Raw genomic sequence first — 22784 nt, 5'->3', positions numbered from 1 at the left:
CTAAGGAGTCTGAGGTAGGAGAATCACTTGAACCTGGGAGACAGAGGTTGCAGCGAGCTGAGATAGCACCAGTGCACTCTACTCTGGGCGACAGAGCGAGACTCAGTCTTGAAAAAAAGAAAGAAATCTTGCTTACTCCAAGGTCAGAAATTCTTTCTTCTGTAAGATATTGCTATGAAAGATATTGCCTTACTTTTCATATTTAGGTCCTGGGTTCATCTCAAATTATTTCAGTATATCAGACATAAGGTGGAGAATGACTGTTTTTTGTTTTGTTTTGTTTTGCTTTTTTTTTTTTTTTTACTTAGGGATATTGGATTGATCCAGCACCAGTAACTAAAAATACCATCCTTTCTCCTCTTAACTGCAGGGGCACTTTTGCCATTAATTAGGTGACCACATATGTGTGGGCCTGTTTCTGGGCCCTCTTCTGTTTCATCTGTCTATCCTTGCACCTTTAAAATAAGTCTTGATATTTGATCTTGTAAGTCCTGAGGAAGAGGGGTTTTGTTTGTTTGTTTGTTTTGTTTTCAATCGGAGATATTTGAGCAAGGATCCAGTTGAGAGTGAGGAGTTGAATAAAAAAGAGAGAGAAGTCAGGCGTGGTGGCTCATGCTTTTAATCCCAGCTACCTGGGAGGCTGAGGTGGGAGGATGGCTTGAGCCCAGGAGTTCAAGTCCAGCCTTAACCAGGGGGTTGAGCAAGATCCTGTCTCAATATTAAAAAGAGAAAGAGGTCACGTGGTGGCTCATGCCTGTAATCCCAGCACTTTGGGATGTCGAGGCGGGCAGATCACTTGTGGTCGGGAGTTTGAGACCAGCCTGCCCACATGGTGAAACCTCATTTCTACTAAAAATACAAAAATTAGCAGGGCATGGTGGCGGGCACCTATAATCCCAGCTACTCGGGAGGCCGAGGCAGGAAAATCACTTGAGCTAGGAGGCAGAGGTTGCAGTGAGCCAAGATCACACCACTGCATTCCAGCCTGGGCAACACAGTAAGATTCTAAAAAAAAAAAAAAAAAAAAAATGAGAGAGACAGTAGGAGCTGGGATCCAGGTGTTTGGGGAAGGATTGGCCCTAGGTACTCATCCGCTAATTCATTCAACATTAATGTGTCAGAACATTTATGTGCCAGACACAAGTATACAGCAGTTCTGGGATAGATGAGGTCCTTGTTCTCATGGAGCTCCCATTCTAGTATTGAGAGAAAGGTAATAAACAAGTAAACAGATAACTCAGGCAGCAGTAAATGCCATGAAGAACAGGAACAGGATTTTGTGATAGAGAGTAATGGAAGACTGCCCTAATTGGGAGTTAAGATTTGAAGATGGAGCCAGACTTAAGAGTGAAGAGCATCCCAGACGTAGGGAACACACGATGCAAAGGCCCTTGGAGTAGTGAGAGCTTGTAGTGCTCGTGGGAAAAACAAAACACCAATGTAGGGCCAGGCATGGTGGCTCACGCCTGTAATCCCAGCACTTTGGGAGGCTGAGGTGAGCAGATCACCTGAGGTTAGGAGTTCGAGACCAACCTGACCAACATGGAGAAACCCCATCTCTACTAAAAGTACAAAATTAGCCGGACATGGTGGGGCATGCCTGTAGTCCCAGCTACTGAGGAGGCTGAGGCAGGAGAATCACTTGGACCTAGGAGGCGGAGGTTGTGATGAGCTGAGATTGCACCATTGCACTCCAGCCTGGGCACAAGAGTGAAACTCCATCTCAAAAACAAAACAAACAAAACAACAACAACAAAAACCCAGTGTAGGGGAACACAGTAGAAAAGGGGGTGAGGAGCAGGGTAACTAAATGGTATCAGAGAGGTAAAGAAGAGACTTCCCAGGGAGGGTATCCTTTAGGGTTGGGCTGAATGTGCATTTTTACATGCATGTGAGTTGGGTAGATTCCTTGTGGGTGGTGGGACTGTGGGTATGCGCTGGAGGATTCATTTTGTCTCCTTTTTGAAGCTGCTCTCATACCTGCCCTTTCTCCCTGCAGCCTCCTGAATGATGCCAGCCCAGTATGCTCTAACCTCCAGCCTGACTCTCCTGGTGCTACTGGGCACAGCCAGAGCAGGCCCCTTCTCTTCACGGTCCAATGTGACACTGCCAGCCCCCCGGCCCCCTCCCCAGCCAGGGGGCCGCACGGTGGGGGCAGGAGGGGGAAGCCCCTCTTCTCAGCTTTATGAGCACACAGTGGAAGGAGGGGAGAAGCAGGTGGTATTCACCCACCGCATTAACCTGCCCCCTTCCACTGGCTGTGGCTGTCCCCCAGGCACTGAGCCCCCAGTCCCTGCTTCAGAGGTGCAGGCCCTGAGGGTCCGGCTAGAGATCCTGGAGGAGTTGGTGAAGGGGCTCAAGGAACAGTGCACTGGGGGATGTTGTCCTACTGCTGCCCAGGCTGGCACAGGTGAGCAGGTCATCACAGAAGAGGGTGGAGAGGTGTGTTAGGGTGGGGTGGGCATTGCTAGTCTATAAAGGTCCTTGGTATGAATTAGAAGAAGGCACTGCTGCCTCACCCTTAGAGGTGTGGATGCAGCCCAGAACACAACTTGGAGAGCAGAGCTGGACTACATGTCAACTAAAGCATACGCGAGGGCCCTGAGAGGCTGCACACATTACACATATTAGCAACTGGGAGCAGACACGGCCTCATGAGATGAGGCTGGCCTGGCTAGGGGACCTGCACATAGGAGCACTATATAGGTTCAGCCTCTCTCCCAGGAGAGAGACTGAGACCTGCCTCTCCCTCATACTCCAGGTCAGACAGATGTGCGGACCCTCTGCAGTCTGCATGGTGTGTTTGATCTGAGCCGCTGCACCTGTTCCTGTGAGCCAGGCTGGGGTGGGCCCACCTGCTCAGACCCCACAGATGCTGAGATTCCTCCCTCCTCCCCACCCTCAGCCTCAGGCTCCTGCCCAGATGACTGCAATGATCAGGGTCGCTGTGTCCGCGGTCGTTGCGTGTGCTTTCCCGGCTACACTGGCCCCAGCTGTGGCTGGCCATCCTGTCCCGGGGACTGCCAAGGCCGTGGGCGCTGCGTGCAGGGCGTGTGCGTGTGCCGGGCAGGTTTCTCAGGCCCCGACTGCAGCCAGCGCTCCTGCCCTCGGGGTTGCAGCCAGAGGGGACGCTGTGAGGATGGGCGCTGCGTGTGTGATCCAGGCTACACTGGTGAGAACTGTGGCATGAGGAGCTGCCCTCGCGGTTGCAGTCAGAGGGGGCGCTGTGAGAATGGGCGCTGCGTGTGCAACCCTGGCTACACTGGCGAGGACTGTGGGGTGAGGAGCTGCCCTCGGGGCTGCAGCCAGAGGGGACGCTGCGAGGACGGGCGCTGCGTGTGTGACGCCGGCTACACTGGCGAGGACTGTGGTACGCGGAACTGCCCCTGGGACTGTGGTGAGGGCGGGCGCTGCGTGGACGGCCGCTGCGTGTGCTGGCCAGGGTACACAGGCGAGGACTGCAGCACGCGGACATGTCCGAGGGACTGCCGGGGCCGCGGGCGCTGCGAGGACGGCGAATGCATTTGCGACACGGGCTACAGCGGGGACGATTGCGGCGTGCGCAGCTGCCCTGGCGACTGCAGCCAAAGGGGCCACTGTGAGGACGGCCGCTGCGTGTGCTGGCCAGGGTACACTGGACTCGACTGCGGCTCGCGCGCCTGCCCACGCGACTGTAGAGGTCGCGGGCGCTGCGAGAACGGCGTGTGTGTTTGCAACGCGGGCTACAGCGGCGAGGACTGCGGTGTGCGCAGCTGTCCTGGAGACTGTCGTGGCCGGGGCCGCTGTGAGAGTGGCCGCTGCGTGTGTTGGCCAGGCTACACAGGCCGGGACTGCGGCACGCGCGCCTGTCCTGGCGACTGTCGCGGGCGCGGGCGCTGCGTGGATGGCCGCTGCGTGTGCAACCCGGGCTTCACCGGTGAGGACTGTGGGAGCCGTCGCTGTCCCGGGGACTGCCGTGGGCACGGCAGTTGCGAGGATGGCGTGTGCGTGTGTGACGCAGGCTACTCAGGGGAAGACTGCAGCACGCGCAGCTGCCCCAGGGGCTGCCGAGGCCGCGGCCAGTGCATAGATGGGCGCTGTGTGTGCGAGGACGGCTACTCTGGTGAGGATTGCGGTGTGAGGCGGTGCCCGAATGACTGCAGCCAGCACGGCGTGTGCCAGGACGGTGTGTGCATCTGTTGGGAAGGCTACGTGGGTGAGGACTGCAGCATCCGCACCTGCCCCTCCAACTGCCATGGGAGGGGCCGCTGTGAGGAGGGGCGCTGCCTGTGCGACCCAGGCTACACTGGCCCCACCTGTGCCACCCGCATGTGCCCGGCTGACTGCCAGGGACGTGGGCGCTGTGTGCAGGGAGTGTGCATGTGCCACGTGGGCTATGGCGGTGAGGACTGCGGGCAGGAAGAGCCTCCAGCCAGCGCCTGCCCTGGAGGCTGTGGGCCCCGGGAACTGTGCCAGGCAGGCCAGTGTGTGTGTGTAGAGGGCTTCCGAGGCCCTGACTGTGCCATCCAAACATGCCCAGGGGACTGCCGTGGCCGAGGAGAGTGTCACGATGGCAGCTGTGTCTGCAAAGATGGGTATGCTGGCGAAGACTGCGGGGAAGGTGAGCAGGCAGCCTTCCCCAGTGTGCTCTGGGGCTGCGATTCTGTGAACAGAAGCCATGGGGAAGATCTGAGCCTGAGGAAGAGTGGAGGGAGGGCATGTCATTCGGAGGAGCCAGTGTCCACCAGGGGCAGCAGAACCACAGGGGCAGGGCTCGCCAGTGGGCAGGACTGGCCTTCAGATCTCTGAGGAGCAGGTTGGGACTTATTTAGTTGGATTTAGGGAAATTCTGTGCTCCCGATGATGAAGAGAAGATGAAGGTGGCCAAGCCCCGTTCAGCCCTCTGTCAGCTATTCTCCACTAGCAGAGAGGAGTGGGAGTTGGGATGGGCCTCTTGGATGTCCCTGAGTAAAAGGGGCTGTGGGTGGGGATGGTTGCCTTGTGCTAACCAGCTTTTCCTACCCCATTCTCTTGGGCAGAGGTGCCAGCCATTGAGGGCATGAGGATGCATCTCTTGGAGGAGACAACAGTTCGGACAGAGTGGACCCCGGCTCCTGGCCCTGTGGATGCCTATGAAATTCAATTCATCCCCACGGTGAGAGAGATGCCAAGCTCCAGGAGGGGACTGAGTGAGCAGGATGGGTGGGGGGGGGGGGGGGGTGGGCAGGGCTCACCTCCTGGAGGAAGTTCTAGGTAATCATTGGTTGAGTCCAGATGGCTAGGTTCCTGAAGCTGCTGTAAAGGCTTTCTTAGCCTGCTTGACACTGGGCACTGAGGCCTCTGCAGCATCTCCAGCAAGCATTGGTCCCACACAGTTGGAACACTTAGTAACAGAGAGCTCAATACTTCCTGAGGCTGCCCAGTCCATTGTTGGTCATCACTGTTAGTTGTTGTTGTTGCAGAATCCGTCTGCCCCCATTCTAGCACCTGTCCGTTGGCCCTAGCTGGGTAGTCATCAGCAGCTGGAATGTTTTTTGCTTTCCCTGTGTCCTACACCACAGGCCTTCAGGTATTTGCAGACACCAACCTGGTGTCTTCATTCCTCAAGCAAAACCTCCCAGTTTCTTTTTTTTTTTTTTTTTTTTTTTTTTTTTTTTTTTTTTTTTTTTTTTTTTTTGAGACGGAGTCTCGCTCTGTCGCCCAGGCTGGAGTGCAGTGGCGCGATCTCGGCTCACTGCAAGCTCCGCCTCTCGGGTTCACGCCATTCTCCTGCCTCAGCCTCCAGAGTAGCTGGGACTACAGGCGCCCGCCACCGCGCCCGGCTAATTTTTTGTATTTTTAGTAGAGACGGGGTTTCACCATGGTCTCGATCTCCTGACCTTGTGATCCGCCCGTCTCGGCCTCCCAAAGTGCTGGGATTACAGGCGTGAGCCACCGCGCCCGGCACCTCCCAGTTTCTTCACCCCTTTTCTCTAAGTCTTTGTTCTCTGAATACTTTACCTTCCTGTGACTCTTGCTTTTTTCATGTGCCCCCAAAATGTGGGGGCAGAGAGGGGCCCACTGGCTTACTCTGGATTTACGGACACTTTTCTCAGAGTTGGCATATATTAACTTGTAGTCACAAAAGTGGGTAGCTGTTTTGGTCATATTTGGTTTTTAAAGTAACTTTTAATTATAAAAGTAATATAGGCCCAGTGCAGAAAACTTAGAAAATACAGATTAGCAGGGAAAAAAGATGGAAGGAAAGAAGACAACATTCAACTATATACACTTCTTTTTTTTCACCTAAATATAGGCCTTTGCATTTGGCCCTGTTCAATGTTATCTTTTTTGGTTTGGGCCAAGCTGTCTAGGCTGTTGCAACAATTTTGAGTCTGTGAACTTCATCTCCCATCTCCTTGTCATCAGCACATGCAAACCAGTTTTTTCTCTGTCTGCCTCCAACTTGCTCTTTTTTTTTTTTTTTTTTTCTTGAGACGGAGTCTCGCCCTGTGGCCCAGGCTCGAGTGCAGTGGTGCCATCTCAGCTCACTACAACCTCTGCATCCCAGGCTTAGGTCATCCTCTTACCTCAGCCTCCCAAGTAGCTGGGACTACAGGTGTGCACCACCTTAGCTTACTAATGTTTGTATTTTTAGTAGAGATAGGGTTTCTCCATGTTGCATGCCCAGGCTGGTCCTGAACTCCTGGGCTCAAGTGATCTGCCCACCTCAGCCTCCCAAAGTGCTGGGATTACAGGCATGAGCCACCACGCCCAGCCATCCAACTTGCTCTTAAAACATTAGAGGGAACACCCTAAGGACAAAGCCTTATAGTCACTCATTTGGGACCTCTCTTTATGCAGATTAGGCTTTTAAGATATGGTCATTTCCCTAGCTCCAAATCTTCTGACATTTCTACCATCCAACTCATGTTTTCCTGCATCATCCCACAAATGCCATGGGGTGTGGGCCATGTCACCCTCATCTTCATCAGCTTAGCCAGGACTCTGTAAAAATAAACAACTCCCCGGGCCTAAGGCCTCAGAAGGCACTAGGACAGAAGGGGATAGCTCAGAGGAACTGTCATCCTCACTCCACTTTGCTTTGTCTTGTCATTATGCTCCTCAGGCCAGCCCCCTACCACGTTCTGCCTCTCCTCACTCTCCAGCCAAAGCAGAAGCAGAAATCTCAACTTTGTGGCGCAACCAAGATAGCTTGAATTTTTTCTTCTGTTTAAACATCTTTTTTTGTTGTTGTTATTATAAAAATACTTTAATCACGAGACAAGAATTTGGCAACTAGAGAAAAGAAAAACAATTCCTGGCTGCTCCTCACTAAAACAAGCACTGCTAACATTTTCAAGTGTTTCTCCCACTCTCTTCTTCTCTGTGTATATTATTTACATAGCTCTAATCTTGAAAGGGTGGGACTTTGAAAAGGAAGTTTCCTAAGAAACTTCAGGGAAAGAATTAAAATAAACACTTGAGATAAGAGGAGCTTTTAGGGCAGCAGTTGTCTCCTGCTCTGAGTAAATAAACACAAACCCATCCTTGGTGTTGTCAAGGGTGCCGCTTTCCAGTTGATGCCCTAGACTTTCTCCGCCACTCAGAGCCAGGGTGGCGGTGCCAAGTTCGCCTGTGCCAGGCTTGGCCATGTTCTTAGCTCATCCATTCTGCTCTCGGTATGGGCGTCTGTCACATTCTGGGTCTTCTCTGAGCCTGGGTGTGGAAGACACTCCTGTAAAATTGGTCCCCAGACACTCCTCTTGGGCCTGGGCTGCTGACCCTCAGACCATGCGTTCTGCTCTCTGTAGCTGGCCCCTGGTATCGTACCTTCTGCCTTGGCAAGTGCTGTCTATTTCTTTTCTTTTCTTTTCTTTTTTTGAGATGGAGTTTCACTCTTATTGCTCAGGCTGGAGTGCTATGGAGCAATCTCGGCTCACTGCAGCCTCCACTTCCCAGGTTCAAACGATTCTCCTGCCTCAGCCTCCTGAGTAGCTGGGATTACAGACACCCGCCACCACGCCCAGCTACCTTTGTCCATTTTTGTGGGCACAGAGTATATTCAGTAGCTGTCTGTCCTCTGGCTGCTGCTGTCATCCTAGAAGCCTATCTCTACCTCTTCCCTTCCCTCTTCCCAGAAGCACTTCTCTCTCAAAGCCCAAACTCTGCTATTCCAGATCAAGGAACACACCTAGTTATTGAAATTATTTTTCAGAATGCAGAAGAAGGAGGTTTCTCCTCTCCCTGCATACGTGGCATTGTTACCGTGACTCAGTGGTTCTCAAAGTGGGTTCCGTGGACCTGCAGCATCAGCATCACCTGGGAGTATGTTAGGCATGCAGATTGTCAGACTCCCCTCCCCAGATCTACTGAGTCAGAAAGTCTGGGCACAGAGCCCCGTAACCTGTATTGCAACAAGCCCTCCAGGTGATTCCGATGCCCCTCCAGCCTGAGGCCCACTAAGTGAAGGAATGTTGCTATTTTGCAAAGTGCTGGCCCCACTATGAATGTGAGAGAAAGCATGGGGAAACTGAGGGAGATGAGTTCCTGAATGAGAAAAAGGTTCAGATATTCCTTGTCTGGGTGTGTCCTGCAGCCTGGAAACCAGGGCTAGGCTGAGCGTTCACTGGGACTCAAAACCTTGCAGCCTCAGAGAAGTTTTTGCTTGGGTCTGGTCTAAAAACAGCAATGAGGGTGAGATAAGCTCCAAGGACCAGCCAAGGTAGAGTTCTTCATCTGGAGCCACGAGGTTAATATTGGGATAAGGTCTAAGATGTCCCAAGAACAAAATCAGTGAAGCAGGCCAGGTGCAGTGGCTCACGCCTGTAATCCCAGCACTTTGGGAGGCCAAGGTGTGTGGATCACCTGAGGTCAAGAGTTTGAGAACAGCCTGACCAACATAGTGAAACCCCATCTCTACTAAAAATACAAAATTAGCCGGGCATGGTGGTACATGCCTGTAATCCAACTACCTGGGAGGCTGAGGCAGGAGAATCCCTTGAATCTGGGAGGCGGAGGTTACAGCGAGCTGAGCTCGTGCCATTGCAGTCCAGTCTGGGCGGCAAGAGCGAAACTCCATCTCAAAAAAAAAAAAAAAAAAAAAAAAAATCAGTGAAGCATCCAAGCTTCACCAAGGGGCAGAGCCAGATGCCAGCATCTGTTTGATGCTGCTTCAGGGCCAGGTGTGGTGGCTCATGCCTATAATCCCAGCACTTTGGGAGGCCAAGGTGGGTGGATCACCTGAGGTCGGGAGTTTGAGACCAGCCTGACCAACATGGAGAAACCCTGTCTCTACCAAAAATACAAAATTAGCCAGATGTGGCGGTGCATGCCTGTAATCCCAGCTACTTGGGAGGCTGAGGCAGGAGAATCGCTTGAACCCGGGAGGCAGAGCTCACAATGAGCTGAGATCACACCATTGCACTCCAGCCTGGGCAACAGGAGTGAAACTCCCTCTCAAAAAAAAAAAAAAAAAAGGAAAGGAAAAGAAAAAAGAAAGCCTGCTTCAGACCAGCAAGCTGGTACTAGGAGATGTGGGAGACATGGGTTAGGTTGATGGATTAGGTTGATGATATATATATATAGGTTGGTCTTATGGGAGAAGAACTCTGGGGATAGGCTTGCCTCCCTGAAAGAACCAGATATCATCAGGGAGCATCCAAGGTGTGTGTGTTGCAGCGGCAGGGATGGGGTGGGTGTGGATAAAGAGAAAGAGACACACACACAGAGAAAATGAACAAATAAATTCTGGGAACGGTAAGGATTTCATGGGTCTTGAGTTGAGGCCAACCCAAGGCTTCCTAGGCCGGGGTATTCTAGGGCAGGATGAATAGGAGAGGGCTGGAGGTCCTGTGTGCCCAGGAAACCTTTTCAGCCCAGAAAACTGACAAAGCTTTACTTCATCCTCAACCCAGAAATCTCTACGTGGCCTTCTCATCTGGTTTTATACTTTGGTATTTACTGTGTTGATTTCCCCACAGCTCTCTTGGTTTAGGAGAGTACCTTTTGAAATTTCCAATCCTACTTGGCTGAATGGAGGTGTCCCCATCACAGCCAACATAGCTAGGCAGAACAGAGCGTCCTTAGCGGCTGTCCTAGCTGGACAGCACGGCGAAATGTGGGGCTGTTAGAATGCTCACAGATGTCCAGTTCCTCCTGTTTCCCCAGTGGTGGGCACTCCAGGAGACCCTGCCTGGAGCAGGGTCCAGTAGACTTCCTTTGGGGCCACCACACATAATCATAATTCCTTAAATGTACCCTTGTAGGAGTGTTGTCTTCTCGCAAGCATTTCCTAAGCATAGAGATTGTTTGAGTATCTCATAGAGTCAAGATGTGGTCATACGTTTAGCTACTAGAGTCTGAGCTACCTGAGGACAGGGACCATATATTTTATTTTTGTGTCTCCAATGCCCAGCATGATGCCAGGTACAAAAACTACCATCAGGAAACATATTTGTGGAACTTTGAGCAGGTGGGTCTTGTTTTGAGGAGCCTACAACCCGGGTGAAGAGACAAGAAAAGTCCCTCAAGGGAAAGGTGGTGATGCGAGTCCCACTCCTATTACACAGCCATGAGCAGGCGTCTGCCGGCAGGTTCAGAGGGTGAGGCAGCCCCCTTAAGGAGAAAGTGCAGCTTGAAGGGGCATCCTTGATCGACTTCATTTGTTCTGACAGGACCGAGCTTAGGAGAAGCCTCCTCATGCCCAGGTAGTCAGAGTTGCCAGGGCAAAGCCTGAGGGAGAGTCGTGGTGCATGTTGGGTGGAATTCTGGCAGATGAACACGTGGTACCCATGAGAGGGGACTCTGGCAGATGAGCAGGGGGTGCCTATGAGAGGGGTCTCTGGGATCACACTGCCAGGGCCTAAATCCTTGCCGTTTTCTTGGTGTTGGTGACCTTGGCAAGATACTTGTCCTTCTGTGTCTCAGTTTCCTCATCTGTAAAATGGGACTAATAGGACCTGTTTTGTAGGGTTGTCGTGAGAATTAAGTGAGTTCATGGATGTACATCACCTAGAACAGTGGCTCACAAGGAGTTAGCGCACTCAGCATGTTTGCTCCCCAGCTTGTACAGGGTCAAGTTCCACACAGTCCCATGTTGACACTAAGAATTGGAGAAAGAAGATATAAGGGGGATTGAGCAGCAGAGGCCAGAGTGCCAGCCCCTGAGCCACCTGGTGCTGTCTCTCACAGACAGAGGGGGTGAGCCCCCCATTCACAGCACGGGTTCCAAGCTCTGCCTCAGCCTATGACCAGAGAGGACTGGCCCCTGGACAGGAGTACCAGGTCACCGTCCGAGCCCTTCGAGGGACCAGCTGGGGCCCTCCTGCCTCCAAGACCATCACCACCAGTGAGCGCTGGGGCTGTGGGGAGGGGTGTCCGGAGTGGAGATCTTGACTGGAGAGGGAATCTGCCCCCGGGGAGGGCAGAGGGAAGGGACTGGATGGGGGCTAGGCTCTTGGAAGGAAAGATGATGACTGAAGAACCAGACACCCGCCTGAGCCCTCCTTCTCTTTAACCTGGCTAGTGATCGATGGGCCCCAGGACCTCCGAGTGGTGGCTGTGACGCCGACAACACTGGAGCTTGGCTGGCTGCGTCCCCAGGCCGAGGTAGACCGATTTGTGGTGTCCTACGTCAGTGCCGGGAACCAGAGGGTGCGGCTGGAAGTGCCCCCTGAAGCAGATGGGACGCTGCTGACTGACCTGATGCCAGGCGTGGAATATGTGGTGACTGTCACAGCGGAGCGGGGCCGGGCAGTCAGCTACCCAGCTTCCGTCAGGGCCAACACAGGTATGGCTGGCCAGAGGTTAGGGAAGGGCCCTGGTTTCCCAGCCTTGGATCCTCCTCCTCAGGAGCCCAGGCTCAGGGCTCACAGGCTCCTCTGAATGCATCTGACAGGTGTGTGGCAGTCTCGAGGCACCTGCTGGGGGCCTTGCTGTGTCCTGAGGCTACTGGGGAGACAGAGCCCCAGTAGCCTGGAGATGCCTGGAGTCCTGTAAGAAGGCTGCAGGTTAGCCTATGAAAGGAACCGCCCCAGGGAGAGAAGTGAATAGGAGATGCTGGCTGATCCAGTCAGTTAAGGGAGGTTCTTATTTAAATTTAGTTACAGGGACAGGCCTTTTGCTGATAGATCTTGTGGGACTGGAATTAGGCAGATTAGAGATCATCAGTCCTGTTGACTTTAGGATTGGAATTGCTGGGAGGTGGGTCTCACAGCAGTGATTTTCCACTAAACCTCGAGGTTTCTTAACAGATACCTGGATATTTTTCTTTTCCTGTGACAGGGGGACACCCACCTCGCTGTAGCTCACGTTCTCCTCCCGACTCCCCTTTCTCTCCTTCAGCTACAGGGCCCCACCCACGGGCTTCTCTCTTCTTTCTAGGGCACCAACAGTGGTGGGCTTGGAGGGGAATGGGGGGGCTGCGGGACACTGACCGATTTCCCTCCGTTCTCTTTCCAGGTGGGGCTGGGGCACAGGGAAGAGGCTTCTGGCTCTGGTGGGAGGGATCGAGGGAGGGGCTGCCGGGGAGGATTGCCGGAGGGAGCTGCCACTGACCTGTTCTCCTCCCCTTTTTCGCCCCTGGCAGCACCAGGTCACTACAGTTACCCGGAGGTGCGCCCCCCAGCCCCGCCCCCCAAGACCCGGCCCCAGCCAGCCCCAGCCCCGCGGCCCCCACGGCCCCCTCGGCCCTCGAGGCCCGCAGAGGAAGGGGAGGAGGAGTCCCCGCCCAGGTCAAGCCTGTCCCAGCCCCCACGGCGGCCTTGGGGCAACCTGACGGCCGAGCTGAGCCGTTTCCGCGGCACGGTGCAGGACCTGGAGCGCCACCTGCGGGTTCACGGCTACCCACTGCGGGCCAACCAGACTTACACGTCGGTGGCGCGCCACATCCATGAATACTTGCAGCGGCGTCTGTTGGCCGCCGCCCCCGCCGGCTCCCCCGCACCCCTGACCCGCCACCCCCGCCCCACCGCCAGCCCTGACCCCGGCACCAGGAAACGGGACTCCAACCAGGGAATCTACGGCCTCTCGCCTGAAGGCGTCGACCGGGTGGCTGCGCCCCGCCACCCCAAGCCAGAGGTGCTGGGCAGTTCCGCCGATGGCGCGCTTCTCGTGTCTCTCGACGGGCTCCGCGGCCAGTTCGAGCGCGTGGTGCTGCGCTGGCGGCCTCAACCGCCTGCAGAGGGCCCCGGCGGTGAGCTGACCGTGCCGGGCACCACGCGCACCGTCAGCCTGCCCGACCTCAGGCCCGGCACCACCTACCACGTGGAGGTCCACGGGGTGCGGGCGGGGCAGACCTCCAAGTCCTACGCCTTCATCACCACCACAGGTAGCGTGGGCTGGGGCCACGGGACACCCATGCCTTGTCCAGCCTCACCTGCCGTTGGAGCCTGCATTCATGAGTTCCTCCTGCTGCCACTGGCACCCTTCTACCTTCAGGCCCTACCTGGCCGAGGCTCCAGGGGGCCCCAGGACAAAGCACAAGTCCAGTGTCCCTAGAAGACGTCCCCACCCCCAGGGTCCTGGCATCCATCCTGTGGATGCCTAAGGTCAAGGCAGCCCCTTCTTTGGGGTTCCCGGGACACTTCCAGAATTGCTATTTTAGGCCATAGAGGGGGATGTGGTTGGGGTGCCTGCAAAGATTCACTGGAGCAGTTTGAGTGGGCTGGGAATTGAAAACAGTGATTCCCCTTCTGACTCACTGTGGTGAGAGTGGCTCAAGACTGTGGTCAGTGGTTACTGTTTTCCACAACTGGGCCTTGACCTTGAAGGGAAACATCAGAACTGCGTGGGGGTGGCCTGGGTGCCATCAGGCAGCAACTGTATGTCGGGGAGGTGAAACCACTGCTTTTTGATCTGGCTTTTCAGACCCTCTGGCTCACTTTATGCTGATCTCTCCCACAGGAACGATGTCTGGGCTTGGGGAAAGGGCACCCTGTGGCTGCTGTGGGGCGGGTGGTGGACCTCTTCTTCCCCTATAGGGCCCAGATGCCACCTGACCTGGATGTCCACCCCCACACCCTCTTTCTCTTCCCACTGCCCACTCTCCTCTTGCATCCTCCCTCTCTAACACCACTGTCTTTCTTCCAGGCTTCTCACTGCAGCACTAATGGAAGCCACCTGACCACCACCCAGTGGGGGGGGATGTATGTGGGGAGGGACATGGAAGTCTCCGGGGGCTGGAGGTCATGGAAGCCTTGTGGGGTGAGGGATAGCAGGCTTTATTTTATTTATCACCTGCCTGAAGCACAGGCCCATCTGCTCAGGAATGTGGTAGATGGGGGTGTTTGGAGGACTGGCTGACCTTTGGGAGGAGGGAGTGGCTCAGGTGATGGAACCAGAAGTAGAAGAGGGTAGGGCCCCAAGGCTCTTAAAGGCTGGAGGGCAGAACCTGGGGACTAGGGATCCCTTTCTCATTCTCATACTGGACTCTCCTCTTTTTCTCACCCTGCCCCTTCCCAGGGTCCTCACCCTCGGGCCTCTTGGGGACTACCGATGAGCCTCCTCCCTCAGGCCCCTCGACGACCCAAGGGGCCCAGGCTCCTCTCCTGCAGCAGCGCCCCCAGGAGCTGGGAGAGTTGAGGGTCCTGGGCAGAGATGAGACAGGGCGCCTCCGTGTGGTCTGGACCGCCCAGCCCGACACCTTTGCCCACTTCCAGCTGCGCCTGCGGGTGCCCGAGGGGCCGGGGGCACATGAGGAAGTGCTGCCAGGGGACGTCCGCCAGGCTCTGGTGCCTCCACCCCCTCCTGGAGCCCCGTACGAGCTGTCACTTCGTGGGGTCCCTCCTGGGGGCAAGCCCTCTGACCCCGTCATCTACCAAGGCATTATGGGTACATATTTGACTCTGCTCAGATCAATATCCTGAGATTGGGGGAGGAACTGGGGCTGTTGGGACTTCAGAGGTAGGGTGGATATTGAGGGGCCAGTGAAAGGCAGGGCTGGTGTTTGGGGCTAGATAGAGGAGAAAAGGAGAGAAAAGGAATTGCAGGTTCAGCAGGAAGATGGATCGAGGAGGATCTCAGAACAATGATGAGGATAGGTGGGGAGAGGGGAAAGAGGCAGAGGTAAAACGGCCAAGAGTGGGACAGAGATTCCAGGAGAGAGGCCGAAGGTCCCTGGCCCTCCATCTGCAGCTTTCCTTGCCCTTTCCCCTGCCCCTACTCTCCGGTTGCTCCTCTGCCCTTCCCTGCCCTGTAGATCTTTCAGGGTGGGCATGATAAGGCCTCTGGACACTGACTCTTAGCTCCCAGCACCTCATCCCTGAGAGCCTGGTTTGAGTGGACAGCAGTCCGTGGTCCCATCAGCCAGTTTCTGCTGGGGGTGAAGGCTCCTTGGGGCAGGGGGCTCCACAGCCATCAGGACTTCAGACATGGATGAGGTTTGCAGGACCAGCGAAAGACAGGTCCTGGAGTACCTGGCTTTCACACCCCCTCTTTGTTCCTCTCTGTGGGACCAGGGTGGCTGACTCATCCCCTAGCTCCAGGTCAAGCTCAGATAGGGTGGTAAGAAAGAAAGCACCAGGTGGTTTCAGCTCCTCCTCAGGTGGGCAGAGGAGCCTTCAGACTGCTCTGAAGCTGCAGTGGGGAGGCTTGGAACTCTCATACAGAACCCAGGGGGGACCTGAAACCCCCCAAAGATCCTGGGGTGCAGAGGGACCAAGACCCTGTGAGGAATGGATAAACTGTCACAAGGGAAGGAGCAGAGATTAAGAGGGAAATGCCTCTCTTCCAGGAGAGCTGGTCACTGAGGGGTGGGGAGATAGAGTCTTCCAGGGAGGGAGCTATCAAGGATGGAGTGAGGTGGGCAGGGGAGAGGGAAGGAGACACAGAAAAGAGAACAGTTGAGTCCACTATGCTTTGCTTTTGCCTCCCAAACTCCAGACAGGGATGAGGAGAGGCCTGGGAAGTCCTCAGGCCCACCACGCCTGGGTGAGCTGACGGTGACAGACAGGACCTCCGACTCCTTGCTTTTGCGCTGGACAGTCCCCGAGGGCGAGTTTGACTCCTTCGTGATCCAGTACAAAGACAGGGACGGGCAACCCCAGGTGGTGCCCGTGGAGGGGCCCCAGCGCTCAGCCGTCATCACCTCCCTGGATCCTGGCCGAAAGTACAAATTTGTCCTGTATGGGTTCGTTGGCAAGAAGAGGCATGGTCCCCTGGTGACTGAAGCCAAGATCTGTGAGTGACAGCAGCAACACCCTGCCCTCTGTAGTGCCCTGAAGGAGGTTTTCTCAATGCTTTGGGAGCCTGCTTTGGGAGGGAGCTCCAGGAAGGCTTCCTGGAGGCAGTGGTACATGAGCTGAATTCTGAAGGGAAAGTAGCGGTGGGGCAGGCACAGAGTTTGAGAAGCTCAGTGCAGCCTGAGGGAGTCACGATGATCGAGGTGGGGAGAGCATGGCCTGTAAGAGAATCACTGTCACAGTTTCCTCTGGCTGGAGAACAGGGCATGTGGGGGTGCCAAAGGGCCTGGTCTCAGGGCTTCCTGTGCTGTACTGAGGGGCTTGGGCCTCATTTGAAGGCCCCTAGAGGGCCTGTGAGGGTAAAGTGGGAGAGTGACGTGACTAGATATTTATCTTGCAAATAGCACGGTGGCTGCTGAGACTAGCTGGAGAAGTGAGTTAAGAGCTGGTAAGTCCTGGCAGGGTTGATCCTGCCTATAATCCCAGCACCTTGGGAGGCCAAGGCGGGAGGATCGCTTGAGGCTAGGAGTTTGAGACCAACCTGGCAACATAGTGAGAACCCCCATCTCTATTATGACAAAAGATATTAGCCAGGTGTGGTGGTGCGTGCCTTTAGTCCCAGCTCCTTGAGAGACTGAGGTGGGAGGATCGCTTGAACCCAGGAGACCGAGGCTGCAGTGAGCCATGATTGTGCTACTGTACTCCAGCCTGGGTGCTATCCACACTCTGCACAGAGCAATACCCTGTCTCAACAAAAAAAAAAAAAAAAAAAAAAAAAAAAAAAAAGAGAGATGATAGGTCAGTTGGGATGGTGGCAGTGGGGCTGGATGTGGGAGGCGGAAAGCAAGGTGTACCAGGCAGCCCCCAGGGTTCTGGGTGAGACAGTCCCATTCCCTGCGGCAGGGAGCAGCAGAGGTGGGGAATAATGCCTTAGATAAACTTAGATCAACATCTAAGGGACACTTAAATAAATACCTTTTGTGCATTTATTGAGAGTCGGTTGTGATCAAGATGTTCAAAGAGGATCATCGCACTCCATAAAGCACACCTGGGAGGCATACCTACTTTATAGGTCAGGAGAACTGAGGCGCCAGAGTAGCAGTGTGGGGTTGGGGAAGAGACAGGGCCCCTGGAACCCCGGGGCCGCCTACACTCACAGCGGAGGCAGAGGAAGAAGGACCCACAGGGTAGCTTGAGGAGTGACTTGCAGGGAGGCGCAGAACCAGGGAGGGTGCTGTCCTGGACTCCAGGAAGGAGGGCGTGGTTGGACTTGTCAGATTCCAGAACAGTGAATCAAGGGCTACGGAGTGTCCACAGGATTTAGCAATGGCAAGGCCACCACTGGCCTCCATGAGAGCTACCGCCTGGTGGAGGGGTGAAGCTGGATCGTGAGGGTGGTGGAGGTGAGGACGTGGCTACAATCAGTGTAGACATCACTTTCTGGAATCTGGGCTGGGAACGAGAGCAAAGAGGGAAGATGGAGGCGGAGAGAGATGCACACAGAATGGGGATGGGGAGGGGTGTGACAGTAGCTTGTTGAAATGCTGATGGCACAGCTGCTGGGGAGTGGAGGGTCAGTGCTGCAGGTGAGGGAGTCCATCCGTGGGTCAAAGTTCCGAAGGAGGAGGAGAGGCCTGCAGCATAGATGAGGGAGGCTGTCCCACATTAAAACACTTCAAGGATTGTGCTCTCCTCTCTCGGAGAAGAAGCCAGCTAGTAGTTAGGCTTGGAAGCAGTGGAGGTTGTACTGGGAAGATTTCCCTGGCTATGGAGATGTGAAAGGGCCTGGCTGGGCTCCCCTCTTTCTGAAGCTCCCTGCTGCTCCAGTTTGTGGTTGGAGGCTGAGCCACACTAGTCCACGCAGTGCTTCCATGCTGTTTGGAAGAAGGCACCCATTCCTTTAAGTGGACACCACTCCTCACCAGGGCACACAGCTTGGCAAGCAGAGTGCTGGCTGGATTTCAGTCCCTTTGTACTCCCTCAGCAAATGCACTTTTGTACAGTGAACAACCTGCACAGCCTCACACAGCATTCCCATGTGGCATTTGGCTTCCTCGTTCTCCTTGGACCTAAGTCCCTCCCTTCTCTCTACCCGCTCTTCCTAGTGCCTCAGAGTCCAGGGACTCCACCCCGTCTGGGAAACCTGTGGGTGACAGACCCTACCCCAGATTCACTGCACCTCTCCTGGACTGTCCCTGAGGGCCAGTTCGACACCTTCATGGTCCAGTACAGGGACAGGGATGGACGGCCCCAGGTGGTACCTGTGGAAGGGCCTGAGCGTTCATTTGTTGTCTCCTCACTGGACCCTGACCACAAGTACAGATTCACTCTGTTTGGAATCGCAAACAAGAAGCGGTATGGCCCCCTCACGGCTGATGGCACCACTGGTGAGTAGCAACCACCTCAGCCCCCATGTGACCCCTTCTCAGCCCTCTGCACACTCGCCTTCAGGCTGAAACCAGCTGGGATCCCCCAGGAAGACAGCTGACTCCAGCTTCCTGGCCCCACTCCTGAGCTGAGGGGCAGCCAGACTCCCCCGCACTGCTGGGCCCCTTCCATCCCAAGCAGCAGCTCCCCGAGGCCCAGAAGGTGTGTCATACCCTGGCTGTGTCAGGCTTCCCAGAAGTTTAGCTCTCAAATTAATGGACTAGTGACCTCCCACCCCCCGTAGGTGTGACAGCCCGTCCAAACCCCAAGCCCCAGTCTCCCAGGCTGCCAGTTCAGCACCTGGCTGGATCTGCTTGTTTACAGCTCCAGAGAGGAAAGAGGAGCCCCCCCGCCCCGAGTCCCTGGAGCAGCCCCTCCTGGGGGAACTGACAGTGACCGGTGTGACCCCAGATTCTTTGCGCCTCTCATGGACGGTGGCCCAGGGCCCCTTCGACTCGTTCATGGTCCAGTACAAGGATGCACAGGGGCAGCCTCAGGCAGTGCCTGTTGCGGGGGATGAGAATGAGGTTACTGTCCCCGGCCTGGATCCCGACCGGAAGTATAAGATGAACCTCTACGGGCTTCGTGGCAGGCAGCGTGTGGGGCCCGAGTCTGTGGTGGCCAAGACTGGTGAGTCATGGCTGCCAGGCCTCCCTCCCCTGCTAGCCCCATCCTGTGAGCAGGACTTGGCTGGGGCTCCTTCCAGCCTCCCTCCACCTTCGCCTTCTCAGCTCATTTTGCCAAAGCCTCCACCCACTTCCTCCCCCACTGCTCTCCTATCCTCTGCATGCGAGGTCCCCGTTATCCAGCCTCCAGCTCCTCATCTCTTTCTCAGCCTCACTTCTTCATCTCCAAGGGCAGGTCCTATTTTCCCCCATTCCAAGCACCTGGACTCATCCTTCCACCTGGAGCTGTCCTCCCCACAGATGTCCTCACCATTCGGTCACTGTGTTCTCACCCCTCAGTTTTTACTGGGCTCCTTCATGGTCTGGTTTGGGCCATGGTCACTTCTGGGCTTCTGTCACCTGCTGCCCACACCCTCCTGCCATTTCTGCTGTATTCAGAGGTGGCAGATCCAAGTGACAAGAGCACCACATTTCTCTAGCCTTTCTCAGCATGAAGAGGACTTCTCCCAGCTCCCGACTCCTTGACTCCCAACCCGCTTGGAACAGGGCAAAGGGATTGCATTCAGCCCAGCATCCCAGCCTGTTCCTCCATGTCTCCAGTCTTTCCCTGTCTGGTGCCATTCCCCTAGCCTGTGAATTATTTGATAAGAGATAGTGTGGATAGTGGTTAGGAGCAAAGACTCCAGAGCCAACTGCCTGAGTCTCCCTACCAGCCTTGCAACTTGCTTCCTGGAGGACCTTGTGCAAATTGCTTAACCTCTCTGTGCCTCAGCTTTCCCTCCTGTCAGGTGGGGATAATGGTTACTACTGCACAGAGCTGTTGGAATGACATGAGTTAATATACATATAACACTTAGGCTAGACATGGGGCACGGTGGCTCATGCCTATAATCCCAGTACTTTGGGAGGCTGAGGCGGGTGGATCACAAGATCAGGAGATCGAGACCATCCTGGCTAACATGGTGAAACCCTGTCTCCACTAAAAATATAAAAAATTAGCCAAGCATGGTGGCGGGCACCTGTAGTCCCAGCTACTCAGGAGGATGAGTCAGGAGAATGGCGTGAACGCGGGAGGCGGAGCTCTCAGTGAGCCGAGATCGCACCACTGCACTCCAGCCTGGGTAACAGAGCGACTTCATCTCAAAAAACAAAAACAAAAATAAACCACCCTCACACACTTAGAATAGTGGTTGGAGCAGCAAAGCATTTTCAGAGCGAGCTGCAATTTCTCCCTGACTCTCTCACTTCCCAGTAATCTTTTTTCCTCCCCACCTCCCTCCCTTCCTCTGGGCTGTCATTCTTGCCAATTCTTTCCTCAATCTGCTATCCCAAAGTAGTCCCCCATGTAGCGGGTCACAGAAGGGCTGGCTTCCCTTGTGCCACAGTCTCCCCACGCCATGGAGCCTCAGCAGAGACCTAACTGCAGGGGGCGGGTAGGTGCCCACAAGGCTGTGATTCCAGAGCCAGCCGGGGAAGGGCACGGCCCTCCCTGGATCCCACTCACCCAGAATTTTTCTCCCACTCGTGCCTGGAGCCCTGCCTTAGCAATTCATTCCTTGAGGTTAAAGGGGAGGGAGGGGCAGGGCTGCCTGGGGAGGCCACAGCAGGAGCACATTCCATGGTCAGATCCTCATATGAGGGGTGGGGCAGCCACAGTGCCCTGGGGAGGGTGCAGGTAGGAAGAGGCCTCACTGCCCTCCTCACTGTCTGAGGTCAGCACTGTCAGTGAACATGGTTTGGAAGAATCCTCAGCGGCTTCCTCTCTTCCCATCTCAGCTCCTTTCTCAGACACAAAGGGAGACCCCCTCACCCCCACAGAACCCCTAGAGCAGGGTGGGGCAAGGGCTGTCTCAGCCCTTTCCATCTGTGAGTGACCCAATGGTGACTACAAAGGCTACAGAGCCCCTGAGCCCACAGCGTAAGGGCGCGTCCATGGCTGTCCTCTGTGGGCAGCAGCAAAGCCAGCAGCCCTTCATGCCTCTGCCTCTTCTCTCAGCTCCTCAGGAGGATGTGGACGAGACCCCCAGCCCCACAGAACTTGGCACGGAGGCCCCAGAGTCCTCTGAGGAGCCGCTCCTGGGGGAGCTGACAGTGACAGGATCCTCCCCTGACTCGCTGAGCCTCTCCTGGACCGTCCCCCAGGGCCGCTTCGACTCCTTCACTGTGCAGTACAAGGACAGGAATGGGCGGCCCCAGGCGGTGCGTGTTGGGGGCGAGGAGAGTGAGGTCACCGTGGGGGGCCTGGAGCCCGGGCACAAGTACAAGATGCACCTGTACGGCCTCCACGAGGGACAGCGCGTGGGCCCGGTATCCGCCATGGGCGTGACAGGTGAGTGAAGGGCAGGGGCCTGCTTTGGTTCCCTCCCACTGCTGGCTCCCAGCTTCCCTATAGCCAGTTGCTCTCCTTGCTCCAGTGGAACCTTGAGGCCACCTGCCAGGGGAAGACCTGGAAAGAGTATATCACTGGGGACTGAGTTACCACCAGCTTTCATGGCCCTGAGCAAGTTTTAAATTTTCTGCGCCCCTGTTTCCTTGTCCGTAAAATGGGGACATCTACTTCACAGAGCTATTGTGAGGGTTAAGTGAGTTAACAGATGTAAAGCATCAAGAATGGGCCTGGCAAAAGTAAATATGCTGCCAGTGTCTGCTGTGAGAATTGTTATAAATATTCTTACTCTGGGGTCTGCTTTGTGCCCTTTGGCTGGTTCAGTTACTTGATCAGAATGCACATGACTCTAAGGCCATACCACCCTGAAGATGCCCCATCATCTTCTCTGATCTCAGAAGCTAAGCAGGGTCAGGTCTGGTTAGTACTTAGATGGGAGAATGTGCATGAGACACTGGCCTCTTCATCAGTACAGCTTGAAGCAAGCTTTCTCTTCTTTCTAGTCTTTTCCGTTTTTTGTTTTTGGTTTTGGTTTTTTTTTTTTTTTTTTTTTTTTTGAGACAGTGTCTCACTCTGTTGCCCAGCCTGGAATGCAGTGGCATGATCTCAGCCCACTGCAACCTCTGCATCCCAGGTTCAAGCGATTCTCCTGCCTCGGCCTCCCAAGTAGCTGGGACTGCAGATGTGTGCCACCACACCTGGTTACTTTTTTGTATTTTTAGTAGAGACGGGGTTCACCATGTTGACCAGACTGGTCTTAAACTCCAGATCCTCAAGTGATCCACCCACCTCGGCCTCCCAAAGTTCTGGTATTACAGGGGTGAGCCACCACACCTGACCACAAAGCTTTCTCTTTCTTCTTTCTTTCTTTCTTTCTTTTTTTTTTTTTTTTTTTTTTTTTGAGACTGAGTCTTGCTCTGTTGCCCAGGTTGGAATGCAGTGATGCAATCTTGGCTCACTGCAACCTCTGCCTCCCAGGTTCAAGTGATTCTCCTGCCTCAGCCTCCCGAGTAGCTGGGATTACAGGCACGCACCACCATGCCTGGTTAATTTTTGTATTTTTAATAGAGATGGCGTTTTACCATGTCAGCCAGGCTGGTCTCAAACTCCTGACCTCAAGTGATCCACCTGCCTTGGCCTCCCAAAGTGTTGGGATTATAGGCGTGAGCCACCGCACCCGGCCACAAGTCTTTCTTTACTACTCAT

General features: G+C 54.9%; 1 protein-coding gene across 6 annotated transcripts in view; it reads left to right on the top strand.

Annotated features, from left to right (window-relative positions):
• LOC104674099 (tenascin-X) overlaps window positions 1-22784 on the top strand; it is a 69169-nt gene that overhangs the window by 9218 nt on the left and 37167 nt on the right. For 4 of the 6 annotated variants that reach the window (XM_030928290.1, XM_030928292.1, XM_030928291.1 and 1 more), the window contains exons 2-12: window positions 2000-2410; window positions 2762-4600; window positions 5019-5134; window positions 11152-11308; window positions 11486-11749; window positions 12548-13288; window positions 14422-14790; window positions 15841-16137; window positions 18245-18526; window positions 18891-19196; window positions 21189-21521. In XM_030928290.1, coding sequence (XP_030784150.1) covers window positions 2008-2410; window positions 2762-4600; window positions 5019-5134; window positions 11152-11308; window positions 11486-11749; window positions 12548-13288; window positions 14422-14790; window positions 15841-16137; window positions 18245-18526; window positions 18891-19196; window positions 21189-21521 — 5107 coding nt within the window. In that variant the 5' untranslated portion in view covers window positions 2000-2007. The remainder of the gene's footprint in view (window positions 1-1999; window positions 2411-2761; window positions 4601-5018; window positions 5135-11151; window positions 11309-11485; window positions 11750-12547; window positions 13289-14421; window positions 14791-15840; window positions 16138-18244; window positions 18527-18890; window positions 19197-21188; window positions 21522-22784) is intronic. The other 2 variants (XM_030928293.1, XM_030928294.1) reach the window with 2 other exon arrangements.

The sequence above is a fragment of the Rhinopithecus roxellana genome, chromosome 4 (genome assembly GCF_007565055.1).
Source record: "Rhinopithecus roxellana isolate Shanxi Qingling chromosome 4, ASM756505v1, whole genome shotgun sequence".
Classification (NCBI taxonomy): domain Eukaryota; kingdom Metazoa; phylum Chordata; class Mammalia; order Primates; family Cercopithecidae; genus Rhinopithecus; species Rhinopithecus roxellana.
This window is presented reverse-complemented; position numbering and strand designations above follow the sequence as displayed.